Genomic DNA, 20,257 nt, shown 5'->3' with positions numbered 1-20,257 from the left:
AAGCCTTGCTGCTGCTGGTGATCCATGTGGATGTATGGAGCAATATTTTACTCTGTAAGTATTTAATGTTTGCTAATCCTGGATTGTAATTTGTTAGAATAGACTTTTTAAAACCCAAAAAACCTGTCAATTCAATTAACAATTAATTTCCAAATTAATTAATCAAGAACTTGTTCTTTAATTCCTATTTTTCTTTATTTTTTCCCCCTGCTGCTTTTCTCTAATGGAAACCAAGCTGGCTGAAAACAGGTCTTCATGTATAAATTTTTGTGGTTTGTATCTTTCCAGCTAACAGTTCAAAATGGTTTAATTTTATGATAGAAATGTATAGTAGAATAGTTTCTGTAAGCATTTAGAAGTACAGTTCATCCTTAAACACTTCTTCTGTCTTCACATATTAAAATCACCTTCTTATTTCTTTTTGTTACATCCTGGGAGAAAGTCTTCAGTATGTACTTGGATCTTGTTCCGTGTAACTTCCTCCGTTTTTGCTACTTGATCCTCAAGTTCAAATTATTATTTTTGCATTTTCCACTTCATTGACGTATTAATTTGTTTGTTTGTTAATTAGTATTCTACCCTCTATTGGCTAATGAATCTCTTGCTTCTCATGATAACTGGTCCACATACTCAGCCTTTCTCCTATTCTGGGTCAGTGATTTTTTAGGTTGATGGGTCATAGCCACAGTCCCCCCTCACAGAAAGTTGGAGCTGATTCCGCATGGTCGTTGAGTTGTCTTTATTAGTTTCCTCCTTGTCTTGGGGGTTCTGCAAAACATCCTTATGGCTCATAAATTTTGCATTCTTTGTCCACCCCCAGGGGTGCATGCGTCTTCCCAAGCTTTGCTAACCTCACCTGGGGTCTGAGATCATTGAAACATATCAAACCCTAAACCTTAACGATGCAATTCTACAGACAAGTAATTTGTCTTTCTAGCGCCGAAACCTCACCTCGAACTTGCTTGTTTGCTGCTATCCACTTCATAGATTGAATCTCTTTTGTTGTTGTCTAGTCTTGAAAGTATACAAAGATGAAACATTAAAGGACATCCTTTCTTAAGAAAATTTTTACATATTTCATGTTTTGCAACAAGAGTAGGAAACTGGAGGCAGGAGCAAAAACAACTTTCTAAATCAAGTCCTGTCTTTTGCTGTGTAACTTTTACTGTGTCATACTGTGTCTTACCTTGCACAGGTAAGAATTATGACTTCAGCAGAAGGAATTAGAGATTTCTGAATTTCTGTATCCAGCTAGAGCAAAGTCTTGGGCAAAGTACTTCAAGCTGGTCAAAAAGAGCTGAGACTTACTATGAGGAATAGGTGGGTAGGAATGGTCAGCAAAAGAAGCTGTTCCTGTGGCCAAGAGTAATGGAAATAAAAAGAGCTGCTAAAAATTAATTCAAAGGTAAACTTCCTGATAAGTTAATTGCAAATGGAACTATAGAGAAGAATTGGAAGGTAAAAAGCACAAATTATTAATGATATTTTATGTACAGCCCCAAACCAACAAATACTTTATTTCTGATATAAAAAGTAAGGATATAGATCTGAGGGGGTAAATACAGAGTGACTAAAAGAAGTGTGATGATATAGAGGTGAATAGAAACATCTTTGAGTAAAACCAGCAAAATGTGGAGTTTAATGTAGAGAAAGGTGTGCCTTTATCCTGGAACAGGAATGTGGACAATAGGAAAACATGTCAGCATTGGTTGTTTTTAACAGACCTGCCAGCCTTGAGAGGTGTTGAAAGAAGAAGGTGCGTGGGTTGTTACCATTTGCCATGAAGATGGTGTCCAGCTATAGGCTGACTAAGCTGATCTTAGCAGGATGCAAAACTGCAGGACAAAATTGAATGGGATGTATAATTTTAATGACCAAAGTACACAACCCTACAAATGTAGCAATAGAAGGCTGATCTTACAGGTCTTTGAACAAGTGCAGGAGTAATTAAAATGTAAAAACCTTTGAGTGTGGTGCACACAAAGTAGGGAATTACTAGTGATCTTTGAGAAATTTGGGACGTAGTACTAAAGCAGGCAAGGAAATCGAAACTTTTTTTTTTTTTTTTTGTGTGTGTGTGTGTAGGATAATAAATATTAAGCTGTCAAGTGAAGTAAGTATTTACAGTACAGGGAATTTGTAATAGGTTGCTCCAATTATTTCATGAAACACTTGGTTTTGAAAAAGGAGTTAGACTTAAATTGTAAGTTGCATGTAAATATCCTGAATTTACATGCCTTATCTTAGTAGGAAATGTGTTGATTGTTTTGTTGGGGTTGCAGTTCTTATGTGGATGTATACTGAAATGTGGGCAATTTGGATTTCTCATGGAGAGGCACAAAGCAGATGCAGAACTGGTACTGAAAATATGAAGAAATGTCTATTAGAGTGACTCTGTCCCTTGCGAGTATGAAAAATATTTTTAATGGTTTATGGCTGAATGTATGACAGTATTGTAACTAAGGCTAGCTTTGGCTTACACCCTTTTCTCCTTCCCAAATGAAATTCTGAGGGCAGTGATAAATCAGAACATATCCAGGTTCTGCATTCACTTTTGAAATCTTGCTTGGATATATTTTGTTTGACTGAGATGGAATTATTTTCCCTTGCAAGAGTCTTCCTCATGCTGTGCTTTGTGTTGGTAGTGAGAAGGGTGTTGGTAACACACCAGTGTTGTAGCTGTTGCTCACACAGGAGTCAAGACTGTCTCTCCAATATCTCCCTTCACTGGTAACCTGGAGGTGGGCAAGACCTTGAGGGATGTTTAGCCAGGACTCCTGGCCCAGGCAGACCAAGGGGAAATTCCATACCAGATGATGACTGGTAATCAATAAAAGCAAAGAACAAGGAGAAGGGGTGGGCATTCTTTCTCCTGGTTTTGGTCTTCTGCAGCAGCTACCATCTATACTTAAGCCCTGCTTCCTGGGGAAGTGGCTGGACATCACTTCCTGATGTGAAGTAGAGAATATTTTGTTTTCGTTTGCTACTGCATGCAGCCTTTGCTTTTGCTTTGTTAACCTGTCTTTATCTTGACACGTCTTTATCTTTGCTCTATTTTTCTATTTTCTCACCCCCATCTTGCTTCATGAAGGGAGTGCAAGAATGGCTTGGTGGGCATCTGCTGTCCAGCCCATGGTCTATCCACCATGTTGCCTTTCACTTGTATGAAAGTTCACAGGCTTTGTAAACTTGGAAAGTCTTCAGAGTTCTTTGGAGTGTTGTAGGTTTCGCGAGTTTTTGTTTGATCGTATCTTTCAGTAAATAAGGCAATCCAGGTGTTACAAAAAGCTGTTTTTTCAAATAATCTTTTTTGTAAACTTTCGTTGTCTGTAAGGGCAGTTGGACAGAGATCTGTTTACATCTAAAGCCAAGGAGGATGAGGTTTCTTATTAGTGACAGCTAATGAAAAGCTGTATCTACAAGAGAACATTTCCTATTACCTTGATATTTTTGTGGGAGAATTTTATTTCAGCTTTAAAAAGTGTTTGGACACTGTATGTGTCTAATCATCACGCTGTCTTAGCCTTACAGCTTGTAGAACATACTACAGATCTGAAGTTTTTAATCCTGAGTTCAGGGGATAGCAATTTACAGTCCAGAAAGGTAGGTAGGAGCACAAGGTTATATCCCTGATTCTTAGTGAAATTCAGGGCACGCTGAAGTCTGGGCTTTTCAGTGACTTATATAAGTTGATACTGTATTTTAGGACAAACATGCAAACTTTTAGTTATGGCACCTGGCCCTCTCTGCAAGACAAGGGAGAAGTGAATGAATTGTTGGTTTAAACTAAGCTCTTCTTGTGCTGTAAGATTTCAGCCTTCAAGGCAGGTTCAGCCAACAGCAGATTGAAGTTGTGTAGTCTTACATTATTGTTAGAAACTGATACATTCTTTTGATAAACATTTCATTATACAGAGTGTTAGTAAATACAATATAAAAGTGGGCAAGAGGGAGCAGTGCTTCACCATAAGTTGATGCAAGAATATAAAAATGATATTCTGGTTTGATTTTTTGGTGTTTCTAATTGATGCTTTACTGTATTTCTACCATAGAAATGAAGACCTAAAACAAATGCTGGAAAGCAGTAAAGATTCTGCAAAGCTGGATGCTATGAAGAGGATTGTTGGGGTATGTGATTTTTTTATTACTGTTTTTATTCTTTAGGCAATATGGGAGTTCATTATTATTTTTATTTTTTGGATGGGAATAATGCTTTCCTTTTACAGATCCTGTACCGGATTAGCACTTAAGTCTCTAAATGATCTTTAAAAGTTGTGATGATGAAATGGTAAAATTCTTAACTTGGAATTTTGTGTAGACGTTGGATATATCTGGATATATCCAGAAGTTGGTATATCTGGATATATGCAATCATATGCTTTTAAAATATTTATTTAACAGTGGCAGTATGCCTGTAAACAACTATTTTCAGCGAGACCTTGAATAGGAAATGGCTCCTGAAGAGAAGCTTCAAATTTGTCAGACTGAAAACAACAGAAATTTGCAGGAATAAAGTGACAAGTTGTATTTAGTATTTTTATTTTATTAAGTTGTGTGAGGTTTTTCTTTCTTAATCGAGCATGATACCTGAATATTTGAATTTATTTCAGGGGAATGTGTACCTATAGAGGTGATTAAATAATGTTTAACACCATTGTATGTTTAAACCCTATTAACAAAGCGTCATGAAGTTGATAGTGTCCCTTTATTTCTTCTTAAAAGTATCGGAAGAATGTGCTACAGAAGATTGTTTGGTGTCCATTTGATTTCTTTGTTTTGGGGCTTTTGAATTTGTTTTCTGTTGTTGTTTCTTCAGTCTACTCTGAATATGCTTTTTTGTTCTGCTTGGTTTTTGCATACTTAATCCTGCCAAAGTATGTACCAAAGTGAGTAGGCACAGGTGGTATCAGGTGTTTGTGTTCTTTCCTCTGACTCCAGAGCTGGGTTCTTCTCCCTTCATAATGGTCCAGTGATGACAATTTTACTCAGGATGGTTCTTTTTGCCTGTAATCCCTTAGTCCTGCCAGAGACACCAGTAATCTGTGAGATCTGGGTAACCTGTCAAATGTTATTTCATAATGTCATTCTTGGGTTTGGGAGAGGTTTTTTGATTCATCTTCTCCAACATGATGGGGGATTACTCAAGGGTTTGACCAATCTGGCATAAAGATGTGCTGTTCCAAAAATCATGACCTTTGTAAGTGCCATGGTAAACTTACATTCTTCTGCTTCCCTCAGAAAAGATCTTTTTTTTCTGGTTATTACTGTGGGCAGGAGAGTTGTGGCAAGTTGCCTCTTGCTCCCTTGGTTTTCTTTTTTGAAAAGCTGAGCAAATTTTTATCTGTATTTGGAAACTGTTGAAACAGAATGTAGGTGTATACATATGTATATAGGGGAATTAGAAAACATCAAATTGAATCAGCTTTAATTTTTAAATCAAGGCTTTGCTGGGTTGTTTTTTTAATTTTCCATTTTTCCTACAAAAAATGCAGTCATGACAAATGAGTGTGCAATAAGCAAACTCACTGATTTTGAGTCCTGCTGCTGCTGAGCATTAAAAAGAGTTCTTAATGGCTTCTTTAATTTGCTGGAGGTGTGTGATACCGTGAAGCTGGAGATGTGTAGTTAGGTGTGATCCTCGATGGACTTAGGTTAAGTGGACTTAGGCTGAAGGCTCAAGAGGTCTTCAGCGAGGTAAGGCAGAAATAATTGGACATCCTCTTTCTTCTGCTCCCCCATTTTCCAGTTCTGACAATTCTCTCCAGTTTCCAGTACCAGATTTCTGTCCTTTTTAAAGTTCATGGTCCTTGGTTTCTGTTCCTGTTCTGAGCACTCTGGGAAGAGCACTACTTCCCCAAACAGCAGTGGGCACCTTATGATTTTTGGATATTCTTCCCTTGCTCAGCTGCTGCTGCTTAAAGTACAAACAGCCTTTGAGCTTGTAAGGCTGACCATTACTTAACCACAAGTGAGTTGTTTGATTTACTAGATCCTCTGTTTTCAGTTTCTTTCATATCTTCAAGGTATTTGCTGTTTCCTGTTCTATGTTTGAAGTGTGTTTCACACCAGATATCTGGCACCAACCTCTGGTTGACATAAAAAACTCAAACAATGAGCTTTACAGGTTAGGACTGGGACATTGCACAATATGAGCTTGGGGCCTTGTAACAGCGGTGATAATGTTCTTGTGGAGCACAAAACTATTTCTGTGCTTGCATCAAGAGAGGAGCTTACGTCTCTCAGGGATGAGATGTGTTTTTCAGAGATGAAAGGCTTCCTCTAGCCTCATTATTAGAGGAAAAAGGAACTCTGTTGTCAAAGTATTGTTTAACGTGTCTCACTGGAATGCTTATTTTCAAAGTTTTAGATTGTTGAAAAAACTATGTGTACAAAATCCACAACTTCTCTGGCCAACCTGTTCTACTGCCTCACCAGCCTCACAATTATTTTTTCCTAATATCTAGTGTAAACCTACCCACTGTCAGCTAAAAGCTGATATCCCTTGTCCTGTCATTACATACCCTTATAGAAGTCCTTCTCTGTCTCTCTTTTAGCTCCCTTTACATACTGGAAGGTGCTCTAAGGTCTCCCCAGAGCCTTCTCTTCTCTTGGCTGAGCAATCCCAATTCTCTCAGTCTCTCCTCACAGGGGAGATGCTCAGTAAGGTGTCCCAATGGAAGAAGGGGTAGTCTTTGAGGTTCCTGCCAGCCTAAACTGTTCTGTAGGACTATAATTCTATGATACCAACACTTATCTTAGTATTTTAGCGGACTTTAAGAGGCTAAAGCTTTATTTGTTCATATAGGTGTGATAGAGAAGTAGCAGGAGAATGCTTGTTATGCCACTTTTCATGGCTGCTTCCTGCTTTGAGGTGGCTTGCAAACTTTCTCTTAGGGAGAAGAAGATTCATTACAAATAAAACCAAGTCTGCCTTCCAGAGTGACTTGAGACAATATAACTTCAAGCACAGAAGTAGTCTAGTTTTGATCTTTTCATTTCTCCCTTATGCATGAAGGTACCCGAGCCTATTTTCAGCTAAAATATGGCATTCATCATCAATGACTTTTTTTTTTTTTAATCAGTATGTTATTTTGTATGTTTGTTCTTTATATGCATGCAATAAAATAATTGCGGCCTTTGGAAGAATATAAACTACACTACTGTTTTAGAAATAATTTTTTGTGTATATGTATTCCACTATATGCATGAAAACATAAAGCTGGTATTTCTTTTAAAACATTCGCTGATATTGCAACAACCAGTACCAGGTCTTGAAACATGTTTGAATTTCTGTGGAAAAAGCAGTGGAATTTCACTCTTGAAGATTTCAGAGCATAAGTTTAGGAAACAGTAACATGCCTGATTTCCCTCAGAGAGTGTCATCCATGTCTGTGTGTCTCTCACATGGAAAAGAAAAAGTTTTGACATTACACAGCACTTATGCTAGAATGAAAGTTTTTGTGCAGAAACTCTGGGTGTGTAAGACAACATAAATGGGGAATGTCTAGGCACAGCAACAAAAATAACCTGATAGCCCTTAGTCTTGTAAAGAACTATTACATTCTTTCAGGTTAATGATCCACGAGTGTAAGGAGGATCTACATGAATCGTTATGCAATAATGAATCAAAATACACTCTTTTAAAAGACCCTAAATACATATTTACATGGTACACTGGAGCTATTACAGTAGATCAGTTAAATAATCCCAGTAATATATGAAGTCATACCATTGCAGTCTGTCAGGGAGGCCTGAAGATCATCCTTGTTTTTGGATGTCATAATTTCTGTTGCATCAAGATAAGATGATAATTTTTCATTCTGTCTTACTTCTCTGCAAGACATCTTGTTGCTAAGTTCTACCTTGTCATTCTTTATTTGGCATTAATTATGGAGACTCTCATGTCCTGGAAGCAGTAAACTGATTTTAGATTCTTAGTTAAAAACCCCTTGAAACTCATTTAATGTGTTTGCTTTTTCATGGTGCTTGCATCACTTCCTGTGTTTTAATACAGGTGCAATAAACAGTGTAAGATGTTAAATGGCTTAGATCAAAATGTCATGCTGGGCAGCTGCTCTTACACCCTTTTGAGAGACTTGAGTAATAGCTTGAACTACAAGTGCCTTCTTTCTTCTTTCCAGCATCCTTCTTCTAAGCTTCTCAGAACATGCAGTTTACCAGGTGTTGCCTGACTTTGTGTGTTCTTGCTTTTGTTGCATGAGATCCTAATTCCTTCATGCTTTTAATGTGTTTTATCAAAGAACTAAATGGATCTGTGAGTTGAGAATATGAAATTTAATCAACTGTAGAATGTTAAGTAATGGTTGAAATGCAATGGTTATGGATAGGAGTAACTGTAGCTGCAGAACTCTTTGTTTCTTTATTGGATCTCTGAATATTTGTTGTTGTTTATGTATCTTGGACCCCAATGGATATTGGTGACAAGGGGTGTCCCTCAGGGGTCTGTACTGGGACCAGTACTGTTTGATATCTTCACTAATGACATAGATGGTGGGGTTGAGTGCACCTTCACCAAATCTGCAGGCAACACAAAACTGAGTGGTGCAGTATGGAATGCATACAGAGAAATCTGGGCAAACTTGTGGTGTGGACCCTCAGGTACAACATCCAGCCCCAGTATCAGCACAGGCTGGTGGATGAAGGGATTGAGAACAGCTCTGAGAGGAAGAACTTGGGCATGCTGGTGGATGAAATGGTGATTTTGAGCTGACAGTGTTTACTGATAGCCCAGAAAATGTGCCCAGCAGGTTGAGGAAGATGATTATGCACCTCTACTCCACTCTTGTACCAGAGTCTCAACCTGAAGAACTACATACGGTTCTGCAGTCCTCAGGACAGGAAAAACTGACACGTTAGAGTAAGTCCAGAGCAGGCTACAGAAAGGATCTGAGGGCTGGAGCACCTCCTGTGAGGACAGGTGAGAGGGTTGGGGTTATTCAGCCTGGAGAAGAGAAGGTTCTGGGGAGACATTATAGCACCTTCCAGTATGTAAAGGAGTCCATGTAAAAGCTGGAGAAGGGCCTGTGCTGACTGAGTGAGGGGGGATGGTTTTAAACTGAAAGACAGTTGATTTAGATTAGATACAAAGAAAATTTGGCGATGATGGTGGTGAAACACTGTGACAGGTTGCCCAGAGAGATGGTGAATAGCCCATCACTGGAAACATTCAGTCGGGGCTTTGAGCCTTGTGGTCTGTCAACATCTCGAAGGTGTTCCTGCTTGCTGAAGGACTTGATGATTTTAAAGGTCTATTTAAAGGTAAACTTCTATGATCTCTTAGTGAGATTTTGTGTTCTCTGATTAATTTTGTTTGGCTGGCTGAATCTTGACTTTGGGCAAGACACGCAGATCCTTGGAGCTTGGAAATGCTTTGAGTCTGTATTCAGCAGCGCTGAACTTGATGTAACTTGATGTAACATGATCCTGAGATTCCAGGGTTTGCAGTTTAGACATAAAGTACTGCCAGACATTCTATATCTAAGGAGAACATTGTGCAGATAGAGTGTATATGAAAGTATTTTATTCCTTCTTATGTCCCCGGTTTCCTACAAGTAACTTTCTTCTTAAGCTGTTTGTACAAGAACTGAAGCTAAGCCAGGGATTTGATGTTTATGGTCTTAAATTGTGACAATTTAATTGTTTGTGACATGCCTTGTTCGTGATCAAACATAAGAACTTCCTGAAAAAAAAAGAAAAAAAAAAGCTGGGTTGCTTGATCTTGCTTTTACTGTGTGACTTTTGTGTATTCTTTTCTGTTCTGTATAAACACATAATGGCCTTCTGTGTTTAACTTGCTTTGTTTTTAAAGTGTGATGTTTATTTTTATTGTTTGCCTTAGTTCTGTTGCAAACCACAGTTGTTCCGGGGAAAAGGAGTGGGACTTAAACTTGTGTACCTTCTTGGATTTTTTTTTGTGGTTGGATGCCTTTTTTCTTCTCATAGCTCCCGAAGGGAAGTTCTGCAGGGCTTTGCGTATTAGCAACGTCTTTGTTATAGTAATTTGAAAGCATTAGAAATTATTTGCTGTCTTTTATGTTGTGGCATATATATGTTAAAGTCTAGTTAATGAATTTTCCTCCAGCAAACTCACTACCAGCCAGCACCCAAGAGTTTTTATTGTATGGATTGTCTCCTGTGAAGTCTAATAATTACGAAAAATCCACATCTTTATCCTTGATTTCATAGAAATGAGATTTGAAATACAAATCTGTAATAAAGCAACAAAACCTAAACCACATTTTTAATAAATTATATTGTTACATTACTAAGATTTGTCTCTTCTTTTTTTTTTCAGATGATTGCAAAGGGAAAAAATGCTTCTGAGCTGTTTCCTGCTGTTGTGAAGAATGTTGCTAGTAAAAATATTGAGGTATTCCTCTCATTTGTTAAACATACTGTTATGGAAAATCTGTTTATGAAAATTTTATTTAATCATATTAGACTTCAACATAAAGCATAAAATATCTAGTATCATTAATGGAACCTTTTAGGAGTTTTATTTCAGTATGGCATTATGATAATAATTTTATCATAAACTAAGGAAACCTCCTGGGTGATTTGGAGGAAGGAATACTAACTCTTTACATTTTAAAAAAATTACTTTATTTTAGAAAGTTTGTGTAGTATGGTGGTAATTGAGGAAAGTTATTGTAGTTTGTTTCAAGTGTGGTGCTTTTTGCAAAGTTTGGGTTTGTGCTACATTGCATTTTTAAATGTTTTTTGCCGTTCAAAGCTGAAAGGTAATGGCTGGGTAAAAACAAAAGGGTGTTCTTGCCTCTCGATTGTGTGTTATTAGACACACAAAGTAGCTTGCTTCTGTATTTTTTTTGTTGTTGGTTCTCATAAGAAAGCAAAGGGAAAAAATCCATCTTGGACTAGTGAAAATTAGTGAAAATAGATTTCCAGAATGCTAAAGAATTGAGGTTGTGTTAAATGATGATGTGTTTAAATCCACAGGGTTACTGTTGTATAACCACAGGGTGTATGTGGATAATGTAACTCTGATGCTCACTAGCATTTCTGTGCATACACTGACAGCTTCCCTGCAGAAGTGCCAGAGTTATAGTTGACTTGACAAATGAGATTCTGATAAAAATAGCATCTGTAAGTTTATAGTTTGAGACCTCATGGTGCTTTAACAAGCATCAGTTTGATGAAAGTAGAATGAACATGCAGTGACTTTAGTTACTTCCTACTGCTCAGGATTGTAATTTTTGAAAAATGTGGGCAACAGTTGTTTGAAGTATTGGATTTTAAGGAGAGAAGTCATTTGAATGCATGCTTCAGTTCTTCTGTCCTCTTCTGAAAATGCCTTTATTATTTATATATGTCTTCTTCAGCCTTTATTATTAATGGGAACAAAAGTTTATTTTTTTCCCTGGCTTATGGCACTGAAAATTATATTTCCTATAATAATGGCTTCAGCAAACTCCTTTCTCACTCTAACATGCCATGATATAATGGATAAAACATCAATTTTCTTTCATATTTACATGGATGGGTAGTAATAGTCAAGTTTGAGTTTAATTTTAGCTTTAAAGAAATTATTCTTTTTTAGTTACTACTTTGAAGAATTTGGGTTTTTTTGTTCTTTGAGGGAGTGGATATATACCAAGGCCAAACATTGAGCCCTGGTAAGTCAAGGATGTGTAAGTGTGCAAAGATGCAAATTCAGAGTCTTTCAGGAACTTACTGTATTAAAATGATTTTAGAAGTTGTAATTGTACTTTTAGTAATAGGCAGCAAAAAATATGATATGAGAAAACAGACTAGTTAAATATACTGTTCCACTGTAATTTGTGTTTGTAAGTTATGAGTAGTCTTAAGTCCAATTTTAAACATGGAAACCTTACATAGGGAGGAGTACTTTGAACATTATTATTCATCTGGAGTGCTTTTACTGGTAGAGGCAAGACTGTCCCAGTTCCAGGCTTTAAGTCCAACCAGTAGTGGAGCTGAGGCTGTATCCCTGGTAGGTGTGCACATACACATAAACATTGTATCTGTATATATACAGAACAAATATGTAGGTACAGAGGCTGCCACATAAATTGTCCCAGGGTATTCAGGTGACCACAAACAGCACCAGCAGCTTGGCAGCTCAAGATGGTCTGCTAGTGGGAATGTGTGTATATACAGTGTTCATCTCAGTCACCCCTGCTGATGGCACCTGCACATATGAGCCCCTCAGACTGTAGCCCTTTTTTGTTTTCTGGTACAACTTTACACATATGAATGCCTCTAAACCAGGATTCTCCTGCTCTCTCATGGACTCACCCTTGGACAACCAGGTGTGTGCACCTCTGCACACCTACAACTGGACCTGGCCATAACTTCCTTGCTCCTCTACTATCTAAACACCCATGGTTATACCCTTGAAGAGATGCACAAAAAAATCATGGTTCCTAGAGACCCACAGGCCATGGGCTTTCCTTGCAGCTGGATGGGACTTCACTGGTCTGTGCCATAGCCAGCTCTTTCTGTGGTCTTTCCTTCAGATGCTCCCACCCACAGCTACTTCTTCCCAGGCCACTTCCCCTGCTTGTCAGCTGGTGCAGCTTGATGCACTTGTACACCTGCACCCATTCCAGCCACTGGCACCACAGACATACTGCCTTGTGCTTGGTTTCACATATTCTGGTCTCTTCAGTTACACACGTGCTCATGGACTGTCCAGCCTTTGGCCCCAACCCAGGTGTTGGCAGCCAGACCCTCACTTGTTCCTGATGCTGGGTCACCTTGGACTTAGAGATCCCTGTGGCTTGATGTCACATTGCAGTTGCTGGAGGGATACTTAAGTCCCCTCACTCTGGTCTCTGCAGTTCCTGGTGCCCATGGACTCAGCAGCCCTCCAACCTGTGGCCTGACTGTAGCTGCAGGCATGTGAATGCATCTTCACACTGAATAAAGAGAACCACACCAAGGAAAAGACTTCAAAATTAAGTTTAAATGAGCCAATTTAAATGAGCAACAGATTGTGCTATTCACATGCAGGGAACAGAAGGATAGATGTACCAGCTATCAAACTGTTCAGCCATCTTATCCCTCTGTTTTTCCTTGACTTAATCCTTTCCAGATCATGTAGATTTCACTTGCTTCTCCTTCACTTTAGTTCTTCCCCAGAATACCCCTTGTCTTGTCTAAAATACTTTTCATCTGTGTTCCATTCCTGTACATATAAAACACCTTCAGTCTGAAAGGTGCTCTGGTCTTTGTTGACTCTTGGTGGTTTTTAACAGCTGGGCATAGGAGCTGAGGCTCTCCTGAGATTGTTCTGGGAAGGGTGTGACAGGGTATCCTTTCTCTGAGTCTTAAATTTGTTTTCCCTCCATTTACTGTGTTTCTCTGTGCATCTCTGAACTGATGGTTCCTGTCATGGGCTTGGGAGAAGCTAGAGCAGAGTGTTGTGTTCACACATTTCCTCCATCCCCCTTGTGGGGAGATGCTTTGTGGGTGTGAGGATGAGGTCTTACCATATAACAGAACACTATTAGCAGAAGCCTTTCACTGTTTATATTTTATGGCCTTTTTCTTCTATTTTAAAATAAATAGACAGTTATGTGAATTCACATGTGATCTTCTATGCTGTAGTTAAACTTCCCTACTTACTCATTTTTCCACCACCTAATGCTTAAATATTTGTGCAGGAAGAGACTTTTAAACTGAAAAGAGATCAGGACATTCAGCCATCTGACAGATTTCTTTGTCAATTTGGGTTACATGACAAGTTTGGGTCATAGTATAAGTGTACTTAGAGCCATCTGTCAGTTCATAGTTAGACCTTTTCTGTCTCAGGAACATTTATCATAGTCCATTTTTTAGGATGCTTCTGAAATGACGAGAAATTACAAGATTAAGTCAGATTCTTAGTACATTGATCCTGTTTCCTGAAAGTGTTTTGCCAATTTTTTCCCTATTCCTAAGAATTCTTACCCAAATCTGTCTGTACAGTTTGCTGCAGTGCAGTAGCAAAAAATACACTGATTTATCTGAGTAAGCCTAAGAGTAGCTTGGTTGGTTAGAGCATAGTGCTAATAACACCACAGTTGTGAGTTCCATCCCTGTATGGACCATTAATTGAAGAGTTGGTCTCAATGATCATTGTGGTCCCATCCAACTCAGAACATTCTGTGGCTTTGTGTCCATGTGAATTTCCTGCCCAGAAATGGCTCCTATATGTTTTTTTAAATCGAGGCTTAGTGCTCTGAAGCAGGAAAATGGAGATGAAAAAGTGGTATGACATGTTAATTTATTTGAAGAGAAGCAAAGGGCATCTTATTGTTTATAGAAGTGCCTTACAATTTTTTGTTGTAAGTGCATGCTGACCTCAGCTTGGTTATGTGCATCAAGTCATGGATGGTAAGGATACAAAAAGTGACCTAATAAACCATTGATGTTATAGAACAAAATAAGTCTTCATCAATAATTCATGGATTTTTATATGCTTATATTGATAAACTAATTAAACAAATCTGCCTTTGTTCCTCAAGCCTAATGTGCCCCTGTTATGATTAGCTTTATAGAACAGAGCGTTTTAACATTGAATGAAGGTAAATGGTAAAAGAATAGTGTAGTCATGAAGCTCTGAGTGCTTCCATTTCTAGTCACAGAGTGGTTTCAAGGAAAGAAGGCTTTCTTTGTACACCTGCAGTCATTCAGTGCACAGGCCTCTTGTGGTCAATGTTGATTGCTACTTCTCTGTAGCTGAACGAAAAAATAATTTAGTATGGTGTAACCTTCTGTGATTTAATATTATGTTTTCTTTGCCAGAATTGGCACAAAGATAGATCTTCTGATAGTGGCAGTAATTATTAGCACAGCTGTAGCTGAGGGTCTTTCAGAATTTTCCATTATAAACCCCAACAGTCAGTTTACTACTCAAATGTAAAAAAATGTTTCCACTGCTTCCTGGGTATGAGGAGTAAAGTGAACTAAATTGAATATTGTCCTGTCCAAAACCATACTGAGGTTTTCTTAATATTTGGACATTATGTCCTTTGTAGTATGTTTATATTGCATCTTTTGTATGCTTGTAGTAATGCAAAGGTAAATCTAACATCCTTTGTTTTCACCCAAGGTAAGTGCTCTTTTAATCAGATTTGAGATGGGTAAGTTACCATACTTCCCTGTAAGTTATGTTCACTTTCAAATGCTTTGAAGTAATTTATTTTGAGTTTCAGGGTAAAATACAATGGACTTTTTGAAATTCTTGGCCATTACACTTCAACCTGTTTTCTGTAAGAAAAAAAGTAGTGTGCTCAAATGACCAGTTTCCCCATGTCAGCATCTTAGATTATTATACTCTTTATTTACTAGTTAATAATATAAAGCAGAACTTTTTGTTACTAGTCTTCATCTGTTTCATTAATTAGGTAGCACTGCAGCACCTCAGGGTTTTGTAAGACATTGGGGAAGCACGTGAGTGCTCCAGGGGTCTATTAGCTTTTTCTTCAAAGAAGAAAATGTTGATAAAAATGTGAAACCTAGAAGCTGTTTTTTTAGAATTCTAAAACTTTCTCATAGTGATATGCAGTGTGTTTTTTCTTTTCAGATAAAAAAGCTTGTGTATGTTTATCTGATGCGCTACGCAGAGGAGCAGCAAGATCTGGCATTATTGTCCATCAGTACTTTCCAGCGTGCTTTGAAAGTGAGTGACTACTAAATAACAATTTATAGGGAATTCTGAGCTGGTAGCACAAAAATAAAAATATTTGTGTAAGTGTAGTATGATAAACTAAAGCATGTAAACATCTGGTAAAGTAGTTTTAAGTTTTTCTCTGCTACCTCAAACCTTGTCAAGCAGCTAAGTAAGCCTGAAAGAAGTAAAATTGCTTCACTTAAGAAAAACAGCAGAACGGTGCTTTCAAATCCACATGCCAAACATTTAATTTCTGGAATGGCTTTTCTCATTCCAACATAACTTGTGTGTATGGAAAACAACCCTGTTATTACCATGAACCACCTATGTTCCTTTTAGGTTATGTGAAAGAAAAAGCTTTGTGTACAACAGAGAATTGAAACATAAGGAAGACAGTGGTACCTAAATTAAAATATTCAGTGTCTTGCACATGGTACTTTTTCATTAATAGCACTGAAAAAATAGCTTTTTATATTCTTTCCTTTCAAATGAGATAACAACGAGAAATGAGAATAGGCAGCAAAGTTTAGGATTGCCTTTTAAGTGTGACTGTGGAGAGAAAAAAGATTTATTAAGTCTCTGTTCTGAAATTTGGCCAGTTTTTATAATAAGAGAAGATTGGGCTCTTGGTGTCCCTTCTTGTACTCTAAGCTCATTTCTGTTATGTCACTTAACCCACACCTTGCATTTTGGAAACTGTTGCAGTCAGAGCACCAGTTGTGAGGCTGTAGGAGGATCCTGCATCGACTAGAGAGTTTTCTGCCCTTGAACTTCCATCCCAGTATCATGTGTACTGCCTTCACTATCTCTGACTGCCATGAAAAGCTAGAACTCAAATGACTTTGTGTCTGCTGTTTTTTGTGATATGTGTGTACAGTGAACACTCCTCATGGCATAACTCTTTTAAAAGCTGTGGGTAATGAGGGCAGAAGGAGGAGTGATAATGCTGTGGCTAAGTAGCAAAAAAAGAACAGGTGGTGTGGCAAGGGGGTGGACACCAAACTAGTGGAGATTGTCAGCAACTAAAGAAATTACTAAGCCTGCTATGAAAGATAGATCTCTGTTCATTTTTTATAATGTTTTGTTTCTAATTTTGTAATGATTATAATTTGGCTTTATGTGTGGAGATTTTTTACCTCCCTCTATTGAAGGAGATTTTTATTTTAAACCTAAGTGGCTGCAGATAAGCTTTGCAAACTCTGGTAGGAACAAGATATTTTTCCCATAAGAGCTGGATAAAGGGCTTTCACCATCCAGGTACTTACTACTTAGAAGTTTCTAAGATGTAGGAATTTGGCGATCTTAGATGAAGTGGTAATTATTTAATACCAGTCTGAAAATATGTATTGCCAGCTCTCAGTCCTTGGGAGAAATGTGCTTTGGAAGGTTACCTTCTGGCAAGACACTGCAGTATAATGAATTAATGATGCTGCAATTTCACTTTGCTGGATTTTGAAGGATTTAATACTTGATGAAGCAACATTTTTCCTTTGTATTCCAAGCCCATGATTAATGAATACAGTTTACATAACAGTTCATCAAATACAGATGTGTTGATCTCCAAGCTAACCCTAGTATTGTAGAATTGACCAAGAACTGGGGCAAAGGAAGAGAGGATAAGAAATAGAAAAAAGTCTCAAAAACATTTAGCCTAATCTTTTGACATGTTCTTTAAAATTATTTTTGTTAGTGGCTTCAGTTTGTATCTTGAAGTAAAGTATAAAATAGATATTTTGTCAAGAACTTGAATGGGAATGTCACAACCGAGAACATTTTTATTTGACATTTCATAAATACAAGTAATAAAATTTATCTAGTGTGTCAGAATATCTGAATTCCGCTTGGATTGCAGCAAATATATCAGATTATTAAATAAAATATTAGTATTTTTCATCCATAATTAACATATTTTGTTTGGAAAACTGCATTATTTTAATATTTTCCTTTAAATTTTTCATATTTTCATAATATTTAATGGTGTCTTTCTTAATTTGTTTTACGTTTTTTTGGTTTTGGAAATTTCTTTGTATGAAGTGTGGCACATTTTCCTATTAGTATAGCCTTCACTTGCAAGTCTGACTTAGATAGATTTACATGTTTTAATGTGTCATCACTAATTAGTGTAAATGCAGCAGTGAATTTAATGATTTGTTTCTGCACTATCTTTATTTTATTTCTCCCCTTCACTCCTGTTCTCTAGGATCCTAATCAGTTAATCCGGGCAAGTGCTTTAAGAGTTTTATCCAGTATCCGTGTCCCAATTATTGTTCCTATTATGATGCTTGCTATTAAGGAAGCCTCTTCTGACTTATCTCCTTATGTGAGAAAGAATGCAGCCCATGCAATCCAAAAACTGTACAGGTAAGTGATTCTAGCAATTACTGAAAAACAATGTTAGGATAGTTGTGGGTTACATTAATAAAGTCTTCTGTGAATTTGGCATGTCTCAGATCCATTTCTTTAAAAGTATGGGGTGGGCATAGACATTCTGTCACTCAGCTGGTTTGGTTGTAATTGAAGCAATTCTCTTGTTTGCTAGACTTAACAGGTTAACTATAAAGAGATACAAAAGGAAACTGATACACTATCTTTTGTTTTTAATATATTAGTTACTTTAATCTATGTAACAACCGTTTTGATGGGTATTCTCAGAATCTATGAATTTACTGTTTCAAGTATCTTTCATCCTGAGGCATTTGCCTGAAGTTAATTTGCAGCACATGTTGCAAAAGAATGCTAACTTGTAGAAATTTTATCTGTGCAAGTCCAAATCTTTCAGATCTTCCTCTTCCTACTTCAGAAATTCTTGCTGTGTAGGAGTTGTTATAAAAACATAAGTACTGGTTTGCAGAGGTGGAGTCAACAGAACCTATACCTTTGCATGCAAAACATCTCCAGTCATTTATTCTACTTCACTTTTGTTTCATCTATGCCAGAAAGTGGAGGTTGAGAGGCGTTAGAGGTTCTGAATCAGGTAACCTGAGGCTACTGCAGTTCTATGCACCCAGTCACAGCTCTGAACATGCATTTGTGATGTGATGGGTACATACACACACAGATGCTTATACAGCACACAAGAGCCATCTCTACAGATCACCAGAGTCAGACATAGCAGTCATGCCAACAATACCAGCACCAGCAGCCCTACTCTGTTGCACTCTGGCTGATCAGTACATGGATGCATTACTGTACTTGGATGTGTACGATGTGAATCCCTAATAATAATCCTAGATGCTTAGTGTTTCCAGTAACAGGCTTTTGATCCCAGTCTCCCAGTCAGTGGCACACACAAATGCACAATGCTTGCAAACTCTGCACTTCCTACTACAGATTCCCTCAGTCAGATGCACACATGCCCAACTCTTTGTCTTGAACACTAATGAATCCCACAATTACCTGGATTTAGACACTAAAACTATGCTGTAAGATGCCCATATACACTTATCTCTACTTGTCTTGAGTTAGGTGGAGAAGAAGTGGGGAGAGAAACAGAGATTGAGACACTCAAATGGGTATCACAATAAACTTCCAGACCTTACAGTTTCTCCAGTAGTTCACCTGAGCACCCTGGACCCTCTGGTAGGCAAAATCTCCAGGTTTTGCACTCAGACACAGACACACGCACACGGATGTTCAGCCTAGATCTATGCCCCACTTCAATACTTGACTTGCCAAGCCACCTAGTCTGGTTTGATATTCTCAGGCAGTCACACAATGACATTTATACTTGCACTGGTTGCTGGTGCTGCAATTTTACAGCCCTGTATATCCCATGGTGTAACTCTATCACACATGCACACACAGTAAAGACTCCCTTTGTAGCCATCAGGTTCACAGCATGGATAGGTAAGTGTACTGAGCAGCAAAGCATTTACATACAACTGGCTCCTTTTATGCCCCTCTCCCTCTGTTTTCTTGTTCTTGTTCCTCCCAAGATTGTTTACATCCCTTCATTTCCCTGCCTTTTATTTCTCCCATAAACATCCCATAGGAAGTCTTGTCTTACTGGCATTCATAGTAAGTCTTAGCCCTGTAACTAGTAATGTCCCTAAGCCTTAAAGTGCTCTGGAGATGCTGCCTTATGATGTGTTAATTTCAGGATCATGAGGCTGATGGCTTTACATGGCAGCTCTCTGACAAACCTGGTTAGGGACTCTTCCTTCTGGTAATCTTCATGGATTTTTTAGTGAGCTGAGTGCTGTCATGTGATGCCCTGTTATCATGTAACCTAACAAAAGAGGATAGATTTGAAGTCTCTTCCTGCTATTTGAATAGTTTATTTTTTCTTAGCAACTGGTTCCAGTACACAAAACCTTTTGGCCTGAATTATATCTCTATATAAAGCAGATCCTTTTTTGTTGGGGTTATTTTTTCCCCTCATAGGATTAAAACTCTTTGGAGGAGTTCAGTGGGAGAAAATGGTCTGTTAGTGGCAGCAAGGCACAGTAATATCTCGACAGCAGGCTGTTTCATGGAATTTTAACTGAAATTGATGCCTCTATTTCTTCTCTTCATGACAATGAAGTTTATTTTATTAACAGATTAAAGAGTTTATTGGTAATTGGTGCAAAACTGGAAAATGCTGAAACCAAATTATTA

General features: G+C 37.8%; 1 protein-coding gene across 1 annotated transcript in view; it reads left to right on the top strand.

The window, feature by feature from the left end:
• AP3B1 (adaptor related protein complex 3 subunit beta 1) overlaps positions 1 to 20,257 on the top strand; it is a 155,012-nt gene that overhangs the window by 9,522 nt on the left and 125,233 nt on the right. Inside the window, exons 2-5 of the mRNA XM_083884158.1 lie at positions 4,053 to 4,128; positions 10,316 to 10,390; positions 15,572 to 15,667; positions 17,859 to 18,019. Of these exons, the coding sequence (XP_083740284.1) occupies positions 4,053 to 4,128; positions 10,316 to 10,390; positions 15,572 to 15,667; positions 17,859 to 18,019 (408 nt within the window). The remainder of the gene's footprint in view (positions 1 to 4,052; positions 4,129 to 10,315; positions 10,391 to 15,571; positions 15,668 to 17,858; positions 18,020 to 20,257) is intronic.

This window comes from Zosterops lateralis, assembly GCF_965231275.1.
Source record: "Zosterops lateralis genome assembly, chromosome: Z".
NCBI lineage: Eukaryota > Metazoa > Chordata > Aves > Passeriformes > Zosteropidae > Zosterops > Zosterops lateralis.
The sequence above is the reverse complement of the archived record's forward strand: the minus strand, read 5'-3'. Positions and strand labels throughout refer to the sequence as shown.